General features: G+C 59.5%; 1 protein-coding gene across 3 annotated transcripts in view; it reads left to right on the top strand.

The window, feature by feature from the left end:
• Nucleotides 1-16,101, top strand: part of AXIN1 (axin 1) — a 58,496-nt gene that overhangs the window by 41,392 nt on the left and 1,003 nt on the right. The window contains exons 5-10 of one of the 3 annotated variants that reach the window (XM_082361531.1): nucleotides 4,564-4,701; nucleotides 8,547-9,073; nucleotides 9,594-9,764; nucleotides 11,829-12,074; nucleotides 13,784-13,891; nucleotides 15,529-15,696. In XM_082361531.1, the coding sequence (XP_082217657.1) occupies nucleotides 4,564-4,701; nucleotides 8,547-9,073; nucleotides 9,594-9,764; nucleotides 11,829-12,074; nucleotides 13,784-13,891; nucleotides 15,529-15,696 (1,358 nt within the window). Of the gene's footprint in view, nucleotides 1-4,563; nucleotides 4,702-8,546; nucleotides 9,074-9,593; nucleotides 9,765-11,828; nucleotides 12,075-13,614; nucleotides 13,892-15,528; nucleotides 15,697-16,101 lie in introns of those variants that run through there. The other 2 variants (XM_082361533.1, XM_082361532.1) reach the window with 2 other exon arrangements.

Below are 16,101 nucleotides of genomic sequence, written 5' to 3'. Positions count from 1 at the left end.
CCACCCGTTCTCTCCACTCTGACCAGGCTGCTGTGGCACTGACCTGGCTTCCTAGGAGCTCAGCTCAGGTCCAGGCACGGCACACGGTCACACGCATTCTCGCCCTGTGGTTGGAGGGGGCAGTGCCCGCACAGTCGGTACAGATGAGCAGGGACTGCCCTCCTCACAGCCTTTCCCATCGTGTTAAGTGAGGTGCTTCTCCTGGAGGTGGGAGAACCGCTTGGAGCCTGTCGCTGGCTCGATGCCCAGGCCTGGCCAGACTGGCGGCCGTCGGCTCTGTGGACAGCGTGGCAGTGCCCCTGTCCTGAGCACCCATGAGCACTGCTTTGTTCGGGATGAAACAAGGCATCGGCCGCCTGTGGCTGAACTGTGGGGCATCCTGACTTCAAAGCTGCTTCAACTTCACCTCTTGGATAAAAATAACAAGGTGATAGTGGTTCTCCTGATCGTGGGCACTGGGGACCCTCAGAGAGCCCAGTGCAGGGTGGGGCTGGGCAGAGAGTTCCTTTGCTGATGACGGGAGGGATTAGCTGTCCTCGTTTGGACGCGTTGACTTGGAGCGGGAAAGACCTTGCAGGGAAGATGTGGTCTCGTCGCGTTGGTGCGTCCGCAGTGACTCGTGTCTTCCTGGCGGTTTCTGTGCAGGGAGAGCAGATGCGTCTCAGGATTGTTGCACACACCTGCCCTCCCATCAGGATTCCTTGGTTAGAGTCTTTTCACTTTTCTGTAGATGCTTTAATTTCCAAATAAGAAAAGTGATATGGTTGAGAAGAGGGCATTTTGTCACCTCCCAGCTAGCCCTTGGCACAGATGCGCCTGAACCAGGCACCGATGGTGTCTGCTTAGGGACAAGTGGAAGACGCTATGAGGGCTGTGTGTGCACATGTGTGTGTACATGTACGCGTGTGCGCATGCGTGTGCCTGCCTGTGGGCAGCCTCCTGGGGATCGCTGAGCTGGCTCGTGTCTGGAGCAGCCTGGGCCTGAGCCGAGGCCGTGGCCACACGTGTCCTCTCTGCTCTGTGGACCAGGCTGGGCAGGGGCACAGAGGAGGGGCCCGGCATCTTGTGTCCCGGAAAATAGGGGTGCGAGGGGACATGGAAGGGGTCACAGTCAGTGCCGTGGAGTGGGGTCCGTGCGTGGATGCTGACGTGATGGGGGGGTCGAGCCCGTTGACGAGCAGGGTGTCAGCATCGTCCCCAGTGTCCCCTCACAGACCACATACTCCCGGGGGAGAAAGCTGCTTTGCGAGAGGACCTGCCTGGGCTCCTGCGTCCGTGACAGGACGCCAGAGCTACCCCTGCGAGGACATAGCCTGAGCTGAGGGCCGTCCTGCACAAGAACTGCCCTTTAGCTCTCATAGGTCACGGGGTCATGAAAATCCCATGTGGACCCAGCTGAGGCCACCGCACCCTCCAGGGTGAGCCCAGGGAGGCGGGTCGGGGCCGGAGGTGCTCGTGTGGGAGAGTCCCTGCGTGTAGGAAGCACGCCGTCTGCTGTCAGATCCAGAAAAAACGTTCTTCGTGTTGTTCTTGCAACTTGTCTGCAAGTTTGAGATTTTTTCCAAAATAAAAATTTTTTAATTTGAACAATTAAACAAAGTGTTAGACAAAACCTACAGAAAGAGCCGGAGTAGCACGGGGGCGGGTTGTCTGCGTGCAGCACTGAGCCGGGCGGAGAGGACAGCGTGGCCCAGAGCCCACATGCTGCCCGATCAGCTTCCAGAATCAGAACAGCGGTGCCCTTGGGTCCCGAAGGCCCTTGGAGGGCAGTCCTGCATCCTGAGGGTCTGTGTTTCCTGGCCCTGCACCTTGAGCCCAGATTCAAGAGAACGGCCGTGCCGGGTAAATGGGGGCAAGAGGAGAAACACACCGTGAGTGGCCTGCAGCCGGGGGAGTCCTCCCTGGGGTGCGGCCGTCTGCACGCGGGGAGCGGAGTCCCTGCCAGGGCAAGGGCTGGTCGGGGGCTGGTCGGCAGCTGTGCTCAGCTTGGCCATGTCCTCGGGGCAGAAGGTGCAGCCGAGTTTTGTTCAGTGATGTGGTTTGAGGTTCAAGGTGAAGAGACTTCAGCCTCATCCACCACGACTCACATGCACGCCTTCCCCGCCAACGGGAAGAGAATGCTGCTTCGCACCTCTGTTCGCCAGTGACATGTCTTCTGTGGCTGGTGCCCCAGGAGCCCGTGCACATTTGTTTGATTGTCGGACCGGACGCTGGGTGGTGGGCGGAGGTAGGTCCAGGGAGCTGGGGCTCCTGTTGCCGTTGCACGTCTTTTTCGGGAGTTGCCGTTTCTCGGGGGGTCTACTGCGTTCAGTGCTCCTCGCTGCGAGATGTACGGGGGTTTGGGGAGGCCAGTGGAGGGGACGCATGTGGGTGACTGTGTCGTGGGAGAGAGGTGCCAGCATGTGGGGGAGCCTGTGGCCCTCCACATGTGAAGTGTCTGGTCCTGAGATCCTTAAGGCTGAGGGAGGAGCCTCTTCTTGCTGGCCTTTTAAATTCCTCAGAAGTTTCACATTTTTATTTACTTGAAATATTTCCCTTTGTGGTTTTTTTTTTTATTTCTTCAAAGCTGGAAAGGTTACCGTTCTTTCATGAATCTGATAATTATTGTAACTTCTGACAGCTTTCCTGTTTTCGGAGTCACAGCTGTACAGCTTGGAGGCTGTTTTCCAGAATAGACTCGCTGGGTCTCGTCAAGAGCTTTTCCTTCTGCTCTTGTGCGGTCAGAACCCTGCGCTCTCACCATCTGGATGTCGTGCTGGTGTCACAGCACTCTTGGCTCAGTGCTCCCTGCCCCGGCTCTCCTGCTTCTGGCATCTGACCAGCCGGCTTGGTGGGGCCAGGCTGCCCTCGGGTCCCTGTGGTCTGTCCCAACGCCCGCTCTTGACTCCTTCCAGGGCCCGGCCTCTTGGTGGTCCCACCGCCCAGTCGTCTGGGGCTCATCATTCATGCCCACCTTCTCTCAAGACCTTCTAGAAGTGCTGGGCACCCTGACTGCCCTTCTTGGGCATGGCCTCCTCAGCTCCAGGACAAACCCCTTCCTGGTGTTGGGCACTGCCTGGCCCTTGGCCCCAACTTCTCCGCCTCTGAAGCGTTGGCCTGTGTCCAGGCCTCTTTGAGCCTGTCGTGGTCAGCGTCAGCCTCAGTGGCTTGTCTCTGAGCCCTTGATGTGACATTCTTCCCTAATTTTACATGTTTCTGAGGAACCAGGAACTGTTCTCACTCCTGTCTTGTAGATGAGGAATGGGTGTGCAGATCCAGACCATGTCCAGAGCCCCCTGGTGGGAGGGCTGTGTGGGCACCAGCTCCACCCAGGCTCCCACCCCTGTCCCGCGGCATCCCGCCTCGCCTGCTTCTGTCTGGAGGCCAGGGTTCTACATAGCCACTGTCCACCCAGAGGTCAGAGAGGGCCCCTGTGCGCCACCCTGTCGCCAGGCCCTCCCTCCCTTGGGTCTCCCCTCCCCCTCACCAGCCTCCTCATCCAGCACTCCTGCTGCTCCCATCCCTCCCTCACTTAGACCTCAGTGGCTTAAATTTTTAAAACATGTTTTGCTATAGAGGACGTTTATTGGGACAGCTGGTGAAATTGGAATAAGATCTGTGATTAGATAAGAATACTGTATCAGGATTTTTTTTTTTTATAATTGTCCTGTAGCTAGGTACAAGATTGTCCTTGGTTTTTGTTAAATACATTCTAAAGTATATGGGAGTTAGCAGGCGTCACACGTGCAGAGTGTTCTCTGCTGGCTCAAGAAAGTGTGTGCGTGTCTGTGTCTAGGGGAGAAAGTCACAGCAAGTGTGGCAGGTGGCAGTGGGCTGGGGTCCAGGTGAGGGTGCACAGGAGTTCTTCGTACTCTTCGTGCAATTGTTTTGGATTTGAAATTATTTCACATTAAAGCTAGCTACTCCCCACCCCCGCAAAAGAAAAAGCTATCCAGTGTATTGTTGTAAACTGCATCATGGAATTATGTTCTCTGAAAGGAAGTCTGTCATCCCGCCTCTCCCTTGACTCTTTCCTGTACCCAGAGTTTTGTGTCCCTCATCCCAACATCAGAGCCCAGAGCCTGGTCCATGCACACCTGAGTGCCGGGCACTGCTGCCTCCTTGTGTGCAGGGCGGGCGCTGCAGGGAGCGGCCAGCCCTTCTGGCCCGTGGGCTCGTCCTGTCCTCAGTGGTCTTCGCAGCTGCAGCTCTCCTGCCACGCCTCTGCCACGGCCCCAGCCGCCCTGGGTCCCAGCCTGGGCAGTCACGAGAAGCGCTTCTCCGGGACAGGCCAGAAGCTCTTGGGGTAGGCGCCCGTGGGCTGAGGGCGCCGGGGTGGCCTTTGTCCCGGGGACGCAGCTCCCGGCCTGCTCAGTGTCTCCATCCAGGGTCATGCGAGGCGGGAAGCAGCGGTGTCTGCTCGTTCTCACTGCCGGGTCAGCTCTGGGTGGGGGAGAAATGGTCTCTGCATTTGGATAAAATGCAAGCCCCATGTTCTCTCCTCACCTGCGGCGTGGCAAGGCCACCCAGGCGCGGAGCAGCTCCACACTGCACGCACGGCTCACCAGCGGCGTCTCCTTGCAGCGCACGTACCGAATGCCAAAGGAAGTCCGTGTGGAGCCCCAGAAGTTTGCCGCAGAGCTCATCCACCGCCTGGAGGCCGTGCAGCGGACGCGGGAGGCCGAGGAGAAGCTGGAGGAGCGGCTGAAGCGCGTCCGGATGGTGAGTGGGTCCCATGGCGGGGCGCCACGCCGGGTCTCTGAGGTGTGTGACCATACTCAGTAGAGTTTGGGGGACTTCAGGCCCTGAGCTGCTCCCCCCAGGGCCCCCCAGCACCTCCCCGCCCCGCTGGATCGTGCTCCGCCCCGACTTGGGGGCTTGTGGGCAGCTCTCCCATGACACCTGCTCCCGGACCCAGGCCTGGCCTGCATCCTGCTCAGTGCCCTCCCTGCCACGCGGAGCTGAGATGCCCTTACATGGGCAGGAGGGGCAGGAGGCTCCCACTTGTCACTTCCGAGTGCAGAGTGGCTTTTAGGTCTGGACACAGGCTCTGTTTTGTCTTGTTTTCTGACCTGCAGCCTTGTTTGATGGAACTTTGGAGGCTAAGAAGTTTCATAATATTTGTAATTTATTTGCTTTAATACCTTTCTGCCCACAACTGCCAGAGATACCTTGCTTTTGTTGCCCTGGGCGTGTCATTCTACTAGACTCGTTTCCACACATTCAGGGCCTCCGTGCAGAGGTGCTGGTGATAGGCGTGCCCCTCACATGCCCTCCCTGTGCCCAGTCCCCCCTGGACTCCGTGGGCCTCAGTGCTGTGTCACACGGGTCTTTGCTTTTTCTCTTAGAGCAGAAATCTATTCTCTTTTCGATATTTTGCCCAATACCTGAAACTCAAAAATGTGACGTTTCCTGAAGGAGTTGTTTCTCTACCCGATCTTCCTATTTAATATACAGAACCTGAGCCCTCGCTAGACCCCATCAGAACCCTTGGGAGGGCCCTGCTGTTTCAGTTCCACATTCCCCGGGTGGGCCGTGTGCACAACAGTCTGGAGGCACTGCCATCAGGGTGGACATGGGGCCTGGCACGTGGTCACACCTGGCGGTCCCCTCTCCTGCCACCTGCACCCGGCTCCAGAGCTCCCAGTGATGCCCAGCCCTGAAACGGGGCCTGGCTCTCCCATCTTCCCCCGCGGGGAGACAGCAGGCAGGTTTCCCATAGCGTGTCAGAACCTGGGACCCCTCACAGCACCAGAAGGCAGCCCTGAGAGTGAGACGCTGGCGGGCGGGGCTGCGCTGCGAGGAGCCTCAGGGAGCCTGCTCGGCCCACGCTCTTCTCTTCCGCCCGCATGGCAACGGCACGGCCCTCACAGCAGAGAAGGTGCGGCCTGAGGGCTTCCCCTGAGCTGACCAGCTGTCGTCGCGCGGCCCTCGTGGCTCAGCAGTCTGCCCGAGGTCACCCGACAGGCACCCACCCTGCCAGCTCCCGTGACTTGGTCTCACTGCTTGGGAGGGAGTGGCCAGCAGGGCTGGGGTGGGGGGCTGTGGAGGAGCTGAAGGGACAGTTAGGGGCATGGTTCCCGCCTCCTGCGACCCCGCTCTGAAAAAACAGACACGGGGAGGGGGAAGGGTAAGCTGTGACAAAGTGAGAGAGTGGCATGGACATATATACACTACCAAACGTAAAATAGATAGCTAGTGGGAAGCAGCCGCATAGCACAGGGAGATCAGCTCGGTGCTTTGTGTCCACCTAGAGGGGTGGGATAGGGAGGGTGGGAGGGAGACGCAAGAGGGAGGAGATATGGGGATATATGTATATGTATAGCTGATTCACTTTGTTATAGAGCAGAAACTAACACACCATTGTAAAGCAATTATACTCCAATAAAGATGTTAAAAAACAAACAAACGCAGATCAGAGTTCCCGTGGAGTGCAGGTGCTTCGGCAGGAGCTTGGCCCTGGGTCACGCGTGTGATGAGGCCGCGTCTTCCTCGGCCAGCAGCATTTCCACGGCACTACCTCTCTGTGAGGCAGCCCCGAGCACGTCGTTGTTAACAACTCTTAAAACCAACGTGCTTAGGACATGACGTGTGTAACATTCCATGAAAGAAGTTTAAGAAAGCGAGAATTCACCACCTTTTCATGTGGACTTGAGCTTTCGTAATCGTTCTGTTAAGTTTTCAGTCTTGGCTCAGGGGCTGCGTGTGCTTGTGGTCCTGGCAGGTCAGCGTTCTGGGTGAGACATCCTACAGGCAGCTGTAGCTCTAGGTATTGAGTGTGCTTTTCTGACGTCTGAGTCTGAGACTCTTTCTCTTTGTGGCGTCCCTGGCAGATGCTTGGTGGCTGTGCCTGGAGCCCATGAGCTCTCAGGGGAGGGGCTGGACCGGACGGTGTTCTCTGACTTAACAGAAAGTGTCCAAACGAATGTCTAGTGTCAGTTCAGGAACTGGTCGGCGGGCACAGGGCCTCAAGCTCAGGCAGGCTGCCACTTGCAGTGGCCGTTGGCCATGGGTGCCCGGCCTCAGGATCACGTTCTCAGGCGCACGGCTGCTCCGATTGGTCTGCTCTCACAGGCATCCCTCAGTCCCCAGGGGTGTGGCACCCTGCCCAGCAGCTGGCAGTGCGGTCTTGAGTCTCTTACTCAGTGTGACTTTGTAAGCTATATAAATCATGCTATAAGTGAGAGAGTCCTTATTTAAGAGGAGTAAGTACAGTATTTTTATTTTTGGCTGTGCTGCGCAGCTTGTGGGATCTTAGTTCCCCAACCAGGGATCGAACCCAGGATCCTGCAGTGAAAGCGCCAAGTCCTAACCACTGGACCTCCAGAGAAGTCCCACTACAGATTTTTTAATAACTTATTTTCATTGTAAAACTTGGAAAGTAAAAACAAAAGAAAACGAATACTAGCAGCCGAATGGTTACGTAAATCTATAATATCAATATTATAGAACTCTAAAATTGAATTAAGAAAAACTAGATGTCAGATCCCCAGGAATTCGGAGGTTCCCTCTTGCTCTCTGCTGCCCTAGGTGAATAGTGTCAACACTGCAGTGCCTTGGGGAAGACTTGGCGAGGAGGCTCCCAGCCCCTCATCCCTGCAAAGCACAGGGGTCGAGATGGGGACACAGGATGGGGCGCAGGAGCCCAGGGGTCTGAGGCTCTGCCAGGGCGGCTCCCATCTGTGCCCACAAGGGTGTGTGTTCCCCCTCCATCCATCCCTCTCTCCCTGTCTGTCCTCTTCAGTGCCATTTTCCATCCTGAGTGGCAGTGCCCACAGCTGACGGCATGCCCGAATGACATTTAAGTACTTTTGCGGTGGTGAGTTTTGTGGTGAACTCCCAGAGGTTTTTTGTGTTAAAGTGCAGGGTGGCTTAGTCGCCTGTTTTCTCAGTTATGACCAAACATACTCAGCATTCTGGTTTGGACAAGTCAATAAGACAAGAAAATAAATGTGACTAGTGTCTTTCAGAATTAAAGTGATCGAATATTTATGTTTATAGATGTGGTTATGGTAATTCTCAGAGAGTCAAAGGAAATTCTATTAGTTTAATGTCAGAATTTATTAAGACACCAATAGCAAGATAAGCGAAAACCAAGAGCTCTTCTGTACAAGGGCAACATTCCCTTTGAAAATATGGTGGAAAATACGGCAGTAAGATTGAGAAATAGGAAAACTCAACTGAAAAAAACCCAAAATTTTTATTGATAAGCATAAAAGAAAGTGGAACTAGTGCCAGGATTCCCGGTGGTCTCCGCGGCACTGGCATTGTGCCCCTCCTCACCGCACACCCGCCACACTCGGGTGGCGAACCCAGCCTCCATCCGTCTGCACCCTCTTGCCGCGCAGCCTGCCCAGGGCCCAGCCGCGCTTGCTCGGACTCAGCAGGGACAGGAGGGGCTCTGGGGGCCGCTCTGGGTCGGGCGGCCCTGACAGCACCTCACCTGCCCGGCCTCATCCCGGGCTCGGGGCTCCTGGCCTTTGCTTGCTTGTGATTTGTCTCCCCAAGCGTGAGGTTTCCGCAGTGCTGCCAGTGCCGAGAGGTAACGTATGGCCTTGTCCCCACAGGAGGAAGAAGGTGAGGATGGTGATGTGTCCTCTGGCCCCCCAGGGGCCAGTCATAAGCTGCCTTCGGCCCCGGCCTGGCACCACTTCCCACCGCGCTACGCGGACATGAGCTGTGTGGGGCTGCGGGACGCACACGAGGAGAACCCCGAGAGCATCCTGGATGAGCACGTGCAGCGAGTCATGAGGACACCGGGCTGCCAGTCGCCAGGGCCCGGCCACCGCTCCCCGGACAGTGTGCACATGCCCAAGATGGGGGTGCTAGGGGGCACAGTGCCTGGGCATGGAAAGCACGTGCCCAAGTCGGGGGCGAAGCTGGACACAGCTGGCCTGCACCTCCACAGACACGGCCACCACCACGGCCACCATGGCTCAGCTAGGCCCAAGGAGCCAGCTGAGGCCGAGGCCTCCCGCCGGGTCCAGAGCAGCTTCGCGTGGGGCCCAGAGCTGCACGGCCACGTGACCAAGCCCCGAAGCCACGTGGAGAGCATGGGCGCCGCCCCCACCACCAGTGACAGCCTAGCCTACAGGTGAGTGTCTGCGGCGGTTCCCTCTTTCTGCATCTGTGTCAGTGAGGCTTGTGTGTGTCTCCAGGAGAAACGGGTCAAGGCGAGAGGCCGTATCTCCTGTGGCCTCTGTTCAGCCTTCAAGCCAGGATTCCCCTTTAAAAGTCATTAAATCAGGGTCAGCCACAGAGACAGCAGGAACCTGGGTGCACTGGCCGCTGGAGCTCCGGCCTTGAAGCATGGTCGGGTCAGATGCTCCCCTTTCGGAGGGCAGTGTCTGGGTGAGGAAGGGTGGCCAGGCCCTGGATGCCGCCACCTTGGCTCCAACCCTCCCGGCCCATGCTGCCCGGACGCCTTCCTTCCTTTCCTTCCCACCATAGAGTCCACCGAAACAACCCCACTCATGCCCACAGAGCCAGGGCGGAGGCCCCACGTTCAGGGAGGGGCCCTTCCAGGCCACCCTCCCATAGCCATGCGGGTCTGGGCCAGCTGTCCAGCATCGGGCCAGCTGAAGTAGCAGGTGACCCGGGTCTTGCTCTTGCAGCGGGAAGGCAAGCATGACCTCCAAAAGAAACTCCAAGAAGGCCGAGTCGGGGAAGAGCACCAGCGTGGAGGCGCCAGGCCCCTCTGAGGACGCAGAGAAGAACCAGAAAATCATGCAGTGGATCATTGAGGGCGAGAAGGAGATCAGCAGGCACCGGAAGGCTGGCCACGGGTGAGAAGCCGTGTGCGGGCGTGGGCCATGTGTGGGCGTGGGCCCTGTGCAGGTGTGGACACAGGCGTCCAGAGCCACCCTGCCAGCCTCTAGCGCCCCTCTGCCAGCATCCCGAGCAGCTGGTCTTAGTGCAAGCCACATGCCACAGAAGCAGGAATTCCTTGGAATTAGGTCCAGTCCATGGCAGCATGAGGTCAACGCCTGCCTGTGTGGACCCTGTGATGGGGTGGGGGTCGTCAATGAGCTTCAGTGTCCTGGGCAGGAGTGCCCACTGGTGGGGTCAGTCTGAAGTCGCTGCAGCGCCCCCGCCCCCCGCCCCACCTGGGTGGGGGGGCCTGCTGCCACGTGGCTGCTCTCCTGTGAGAAGGAGCTAAGACAGGGCCTGCACAAGGAACCTTATGGGCCTGACCTGCTTGTCCTCCAGCTGCCGGGGGCAGTTCTCATCTGGTCTGCGTCCCTCTGAGCTCTGTGTCGGTCTCAGTGTCACCCCTATCCCCTTCGTGGTGGGGACAGGGCTGGGCGGGGGGCCTGGGGCTGGTGGGGTTGACCCATGGGCGGACTTCCCTGGCCCTCGCCGTTCCTGGGCGTTCCTGGGAAGGGCCGAGTGGTGTGTGTGAGGCAGGTGAGGCAGGTCATTGGCGACACGGGGTCCCTGTGTCTTGTGTCCACGTAACCTTGGAACAAGCCCCCTGTCAGCGTGCAGACCCTTTGCAGTCACAGAGCCTGACCTGGTGGGGGGGGCCTCTCTGGGAGCCCCTCTCTTGTTCTGGTGGGGGTGGATTTTTGGCTTCTCTGGATTTCTCTCTTTTGCGATTTTCACAGGGACTGGCTGTGTCCTTGGCCGCTCCCCCGACCCCAAATGGAGGGTTGGAGAGTTTCTGTGGGTAAAGAGTAAGAGTCTAGAAACAGCCTGCTGGGTTTGGAAGGCTCCTGCCCTCTGGCTGGGCTGCGGGTTCTATCAAATGCTGATGCTGCAGCGTCTCCACCAGGCGCTTCTTGGGATCTGTGGGCCCAGGGGGGGTGAGGCCTGTAGAGGGGAGGATGGGGGGGAGGTGGGGGCAGGGAGTGAGGAGTAGGGGGACGGGGTGAGGTCTCCCTGTGGCCGGCCTTGTGGGACTTTTTAGGAGGAGTCCACCTCCCTCTGGGGTACATTCCCTGGGCAGTTCTGGCATCACAAGGGCACTGGGTCAACCCACTCCCCGCAGGGCCCCCTTCTTGGGATTCCCTCCTTTTTGCTCCTGGGGCTAAGCCCCCCTTTCTGAGACCTCCAGCCTAGCTGAGAGAGGCAGATGTTTTCACTCAGATTCCATTCAGTGGTTGAGTGACAGCAGGTCACACAGATGTAAAGCACGTTCTCAGTGTTTGATGACGGGGAGCATGATGTCACGTGGAGGGGGAAATCAGGAAAGATCACATGTTCAGAATTATGCTAATTACGTCAAGTATTTTTGTTTTTCTTTTTAACTTATTTATATTGGGCTGCATTGGTGCTTCGTTGCTGCGCAGAGGCTTTCTCTAGTTGCGGCGAGCGGGGGCTACTCTTTGTTACGGTGCGCGGGCTTCTTGTTGCCATAGGCTTCTCTTGTGGAGCACGGGCTCTAGGACACGCGGGCTTCAGTAGTTGTGGCGCGTGGGCTTAGTTGCTCCACGGCATGTGGGATCTTCCTGGACCAGGGCTCGAACCCATGTACCCTGCATTGGCAGGTGGATTCCTAACCACTGCGCCACCAGGGAAGTCCCTGTGTCAAGTGTTTTTAATGGAGAAGGAAATACACTGACTATACCGAGAGTGGCTGTTGCTGAATTACATTTATTTTTTCTTTGAATTTCCTGACTGTTTCAGGTTTTTCACAAAGAGCACTTATTTTAATATCAAAATACTTTTCAATAACACTGAAAACTTTTCTTTAAAAGAAGTTTTCGTGGGGAAGCAGAAAAAAAAAGTATTCACATAGGACGTGATTTATATTTCAATACACAAGTTTCCAGGAAGGACTGTACGTTCGAGGTGCAGGCGTCCGTGGGGGGCGTGGGCGCTGCTCACCTTGTTCTCTGGCCCCACAGGTCGTCCGGGGCAAAAAAGCAGCAGGCCCACGAGAGCTCCCGGCCCTTGTCCATCGAGCGCCCCGGGGCCGTGCACCCCTGGGTCAGCGCCCAGCTCCGGACCTCCGTGCAGCCCTCGCATCTCTTCATCCAGGACCCCACGATGCCGCCCAACCCGGCCCCCAACCCTCTGACGCAGCTGGAGGAGGCCCGCCGGCGCCTGGAGGAGGAGGAGAAGAGGGCCAGCAAGGCGCCCTCGAGGCAGAGGTACGGGACCTCGGGAGAGCAGGGCCGCCTGCTGTGTGGCCAAGTGCTGGGAGGGCAGGTGGTCATCACACTGTCCCTTTGGGGAGGGAGGGGGAGCCCTTCCTGTGTCTCAACTGCCCTGCGCATGCGCTCACTCGCCCTCACCTTGGGACTGCTGGAGGTCACAGTCAGATGACCATTGGCTGCTGTGCTGGCTGAGCCAGGAGGGGGCGGTCCTGTGGGCTCCCAGCTGCCTCCACGAAGGGGGCCCAAAACATGTGGTTCACAGCTACACGGAGGGGAGCCCTGATGTCACGTGCAGGCAGGATGTCGGTGCTGAGATGTGCGCGGGTGTAAACTCTTCTGGAAAGACCCCAGCTCCACAGCCCTCCTCACTGTGCCCTCCTTGGCCTTCAGGGCCAGGGTGGCCCCAGGGGGGCAGGAAGGCCTCCCTTTTGTGGGGGACAGGTTGTCCCTCCAGGCTGGACCCTTGCAGCTGGGCCTTTGAGGTCACTTTCCCAGGCCTGCTGACCCATCAGGATTCCCAGGTGGATCAGGGTCTCTGAGGGGCCTGGAAAGCTGGGGAGTGTGGTCATCAAACTGCAGCCACTGTTTTCCTTGGATGTTACTGGCTCCCATTGCCCTCGGTCAGCTGGGCATCTGGGGTCTGGCCTCACCGTGTTTGGGTCCGTGCTGCTCTGGGGAAGCTGGCGTCAGGGTGCAGACCCTGCCCAGCGTCCGTCTCGAGCATAGCTGGAAGCCCGCATGTGTCCCCCGGGTCACTGAAGGTGACCATGTTTACGCCTAGCTGTCTCACACCCTGTGATCTCATTCTTCAGCGTAGAGCCAGGGAGCAGGCTGTGCAGGCGGCCTCCCTGGTGCTAGCCTGTGAGCTGGAGGCCAGTGGGGCAGCAGCGGGGCCACCGTGGGGGCCGGGGCGTGTGGACACCCTCCCTGCCCTGAGGACCCCCTGCAGGGGCTTCCTGGCCCATCGTCCTTGCTGCCCACTGTCTGTTCTTCCCGTGAGTACTCACAGGCCCTGCCCAGCGGCACGTCCTGTCTGGCTGGTGATGCTGAGCTGAGCCACATGGGCAGCTCTGGCACCTCCACGGTGGTCAGTCTAGGGCACGTGGGCCTTTTGTAAACGGCTACAGACCAGAGAGCTGGGCCCTCCTTGTGGGGTGACCTCCACCCAGGCCGATGAAAGTAGAAGTCGTGTCGGGGCCACAGAGCATCGCCCCCGGGGTGGAAGGCCACTGGGAGAGGAGCTGCCGGGCAGCGAGTCCCCTTCAGACAGAGCAGTGGCCGCGCTCCAGAGCCCGGGTCTGTGTCGAGTGCTGAGTAGGAAGAGCTGCACCCCAGGGAGGAGGCCAGGGCAGCTCCTCTCGGAAGGCGAAGGCTCCTCTGAGTGTGCACGAAGTGACAGGACCCCAGCATGTTCCCGGTGCCCGAGGCTCTGCCCAGATGAGGGTCTGGGAAACCTGGATGGATGGAAGCAGCGTTGGCCTCTCAACTCATCCTGATGGAGCCCTGATCCTCCCGCTCTGCTCCACAACCCAAGGAGGGCTTTGGTGTCCTGTCGGCTGCACACAGTGGGAGCCTCGTCTGTGGTGACAGAGCGTCTTGGGAGCCCCTGCTCCGTCTGCCCGCTGGTCTCCTGTGGTCACCGCCAACCGCTGCTGGAGGCCCTGCCCAGGCCCACGCGGCTCACTGACGCCGTTGTTCCCTAGGTATGTGCAGGAGGTCATCCAGCGGGGGCGCTCCTGTGTCAGGCCAGCGTGCACGCCCGTGCTGAGCGTGGTGCCAGCGGTGTCCGACCTGGAGCTCTCCGAGACAGAGTACGTGCGCTCCCCCCGGGTCTTCCCGGTACCGCCCAGCCGTACCGCGCCTCCGGCCAGGTGCTACAGTGGCGCAGCTGTGCCCGCGATGGGAGCTCAGGCACTGCACCTGAAGAGTTGGGTCTGCAAGTGTATCTCTGTCAAAGGAACCGCTGACCGTCCACGTGGTGACAAGTGACCAACAGGCCAGAGAGGAGGTCCACTCGCCTCCCACACTCTGGCCTCATGTCCCCACCAGGCCTTGGGACTAGCTGGTCAGCGACCTGCCCGGCTTGATGCGGTCGGTGCAGCCCTGACTCCCCTGGCGCTGCTGACCGGAAGCGTCAGCCCCGGGCGCTTGTGCACAGCAAGCGGGCTCTGTTCTCACGTGGACCACAGGCACCTGCGGGTCGGCTCCCTGGGCATACGCGGGCCAGGCTGGGCGCTGGGGAGCCAAGAGCCGTATGTAGACAGTGCTGGCCACCCTGTTCCTGCACTTCTGCTCAAGACAGAGAAGAAGGAAGGGACCCCCACCTCAGCCTTGCCGGGCTGACCCCAGACAGTACATCATCACACCCGGCTGAGTGTCCTGAGGGGCTCACGACCTCCCCATAGGTCACTCCTCCAGTGGCCCCTGGAGAAGCAGGGACTCGGCGTCCCTTCTGTAGAGAATGGACCCCACAGGAACCCCAGCTGGGCTCCCAGGACAGCCTGGGCTTGAGGTCGCAGGACTGAGGGAAGGGAAGTGGGCGCTGGGAGCCTGGCTCAGGCAGTGGATGGCCACACAGCTGAGGTGACCACCTGCTCTGTGCCCTGGAGCACCGGGGCAGGGGGGTCCCCGGGGAGAGTAGAGCCTGCTGTGAGCGCAGGTGGTCTTCCTGACGTGACACTGACGGGCCCAGCTGGCCAGGGCAAGGGCTGTGCCAGGCTCCACCTGCGCAGCTCTGGAGCGGTCACAGGACCGGACGCTAGAGGAGACGGGTGCTGCCTGAGCCTGGGCAGGAGGCGCTGCTGGCCTCAGCCCTCTCTGGAAGTGTGGCTGGCTGCTGCCTATGGTCTTGTGACAAGCTCTCTGCCATGAGGCAGATCCATGTCAGGATCCGTCACAGTTCTGTTCGTCCAGTCCCTGGCCTTAGGTGTTTCTGAAGTTTGGGGCTGTAGGCCTTACTAGGACACGAACAGTTTAGCCCAGCCTCAAGGCGGGGGCTGTGGCGGGTCCCGTGGCCTGGCTGTCTCATGCAGCCCAGCAGAGGCATCCGCTGTGGGTTCCGGCTCTGAGAAGCCTGCTCGCCCAACTTCACGTGGTCTGGGTAGTGGGTGCTGCCCGCCAGGCACCTCAAGCCACAGTGAGACCAGGGCCTCGCAGTGGGTGGTGGGCAGGCCAAGGCGCTGGTCGGACAATTGGTGGGCAGGCAACGAGCTGCTGTCCGCGTGGGTCAGGGCACGTGGCTGGCGCAGGACTGGAAACCTGGGCTGAGGTGCCACGCGGGATGAGCCCCCCCCCCGGGGCTGGACGTGGCTATGTGGGTGGGGCGGGCATCAGGGCCTGTGGATGTGTGGCACTTCTGAGCGTGGCGCAGCCCACCCTGCAGGCCCTGCTCTGTCATTTACTGGGGGGCCTGGGGCCCAGCAGTCACCGCTGCTTCTCCGTCCCCCAGGACAAAATCGCAGAGGAAGGCAGGCGGTGGGAGTGCCCAGTCGTGCGACAGCATCGTCGTGGCCTACTATTTCTGTGGGGAGCCCATCCCCTACCGGACCCTGGTGAGGGGCCGTGCGGTCACCCTGGGCCAGTTCAAGGAGCTGCTGACCAAGAAAGGCAACTACAGGTGAGAGGCAGGGGTGGGGTCCGCTCAGGAGACAGTGCTGTGTGCTCGTGCCTTGCTGAGTCCTTGCCTCCACCTGTCTGGCCATGGGCTGTCAGCGTGAGCCCCGCGACGGATGGGGTATGGGTGGTCTCAGGTGGCTGAGGGCTCCAGGCCGAGCAAGGGGTCTGGAGGGTCTGTTGGTCCCCATGCTGGTGTGACCTGAGTCGGCCTCATCTCAGCCTCCTAACCATCCTCCGCAGGTCTGCCCTGGGCTGCCCTGCCGGCCTGAGACCAGCCCCTGCAGGCTCCTCATCGGGCTCTGTAGGTCGGGTGGGGCCCATGGGGTCTCGGCTGGGGTCAGCCCACGGTGGGCCTGCCTGGGTGGTTTGCTGTGGCCCCTGGAGGGGGCCTGGGCTGAGTGCAGGT

This window comes from Balaenoptera borealis, assembly GCF_965194805.1.
Source record: "Balaenoptera borealis genome assembly, chromosome: 16".
Classification (NCBI taxonomy): Eukaryota; Metazoa; Chordata; class Mammalia; order Artiodactyla; family Balaenopteridae; genus Balaenoptera; species Balaenoptera borealis.
Note: the sequence above shows the minus strand (reverse complement) of the source record. Positions and strands in the feature narration are given on the sequence as shown.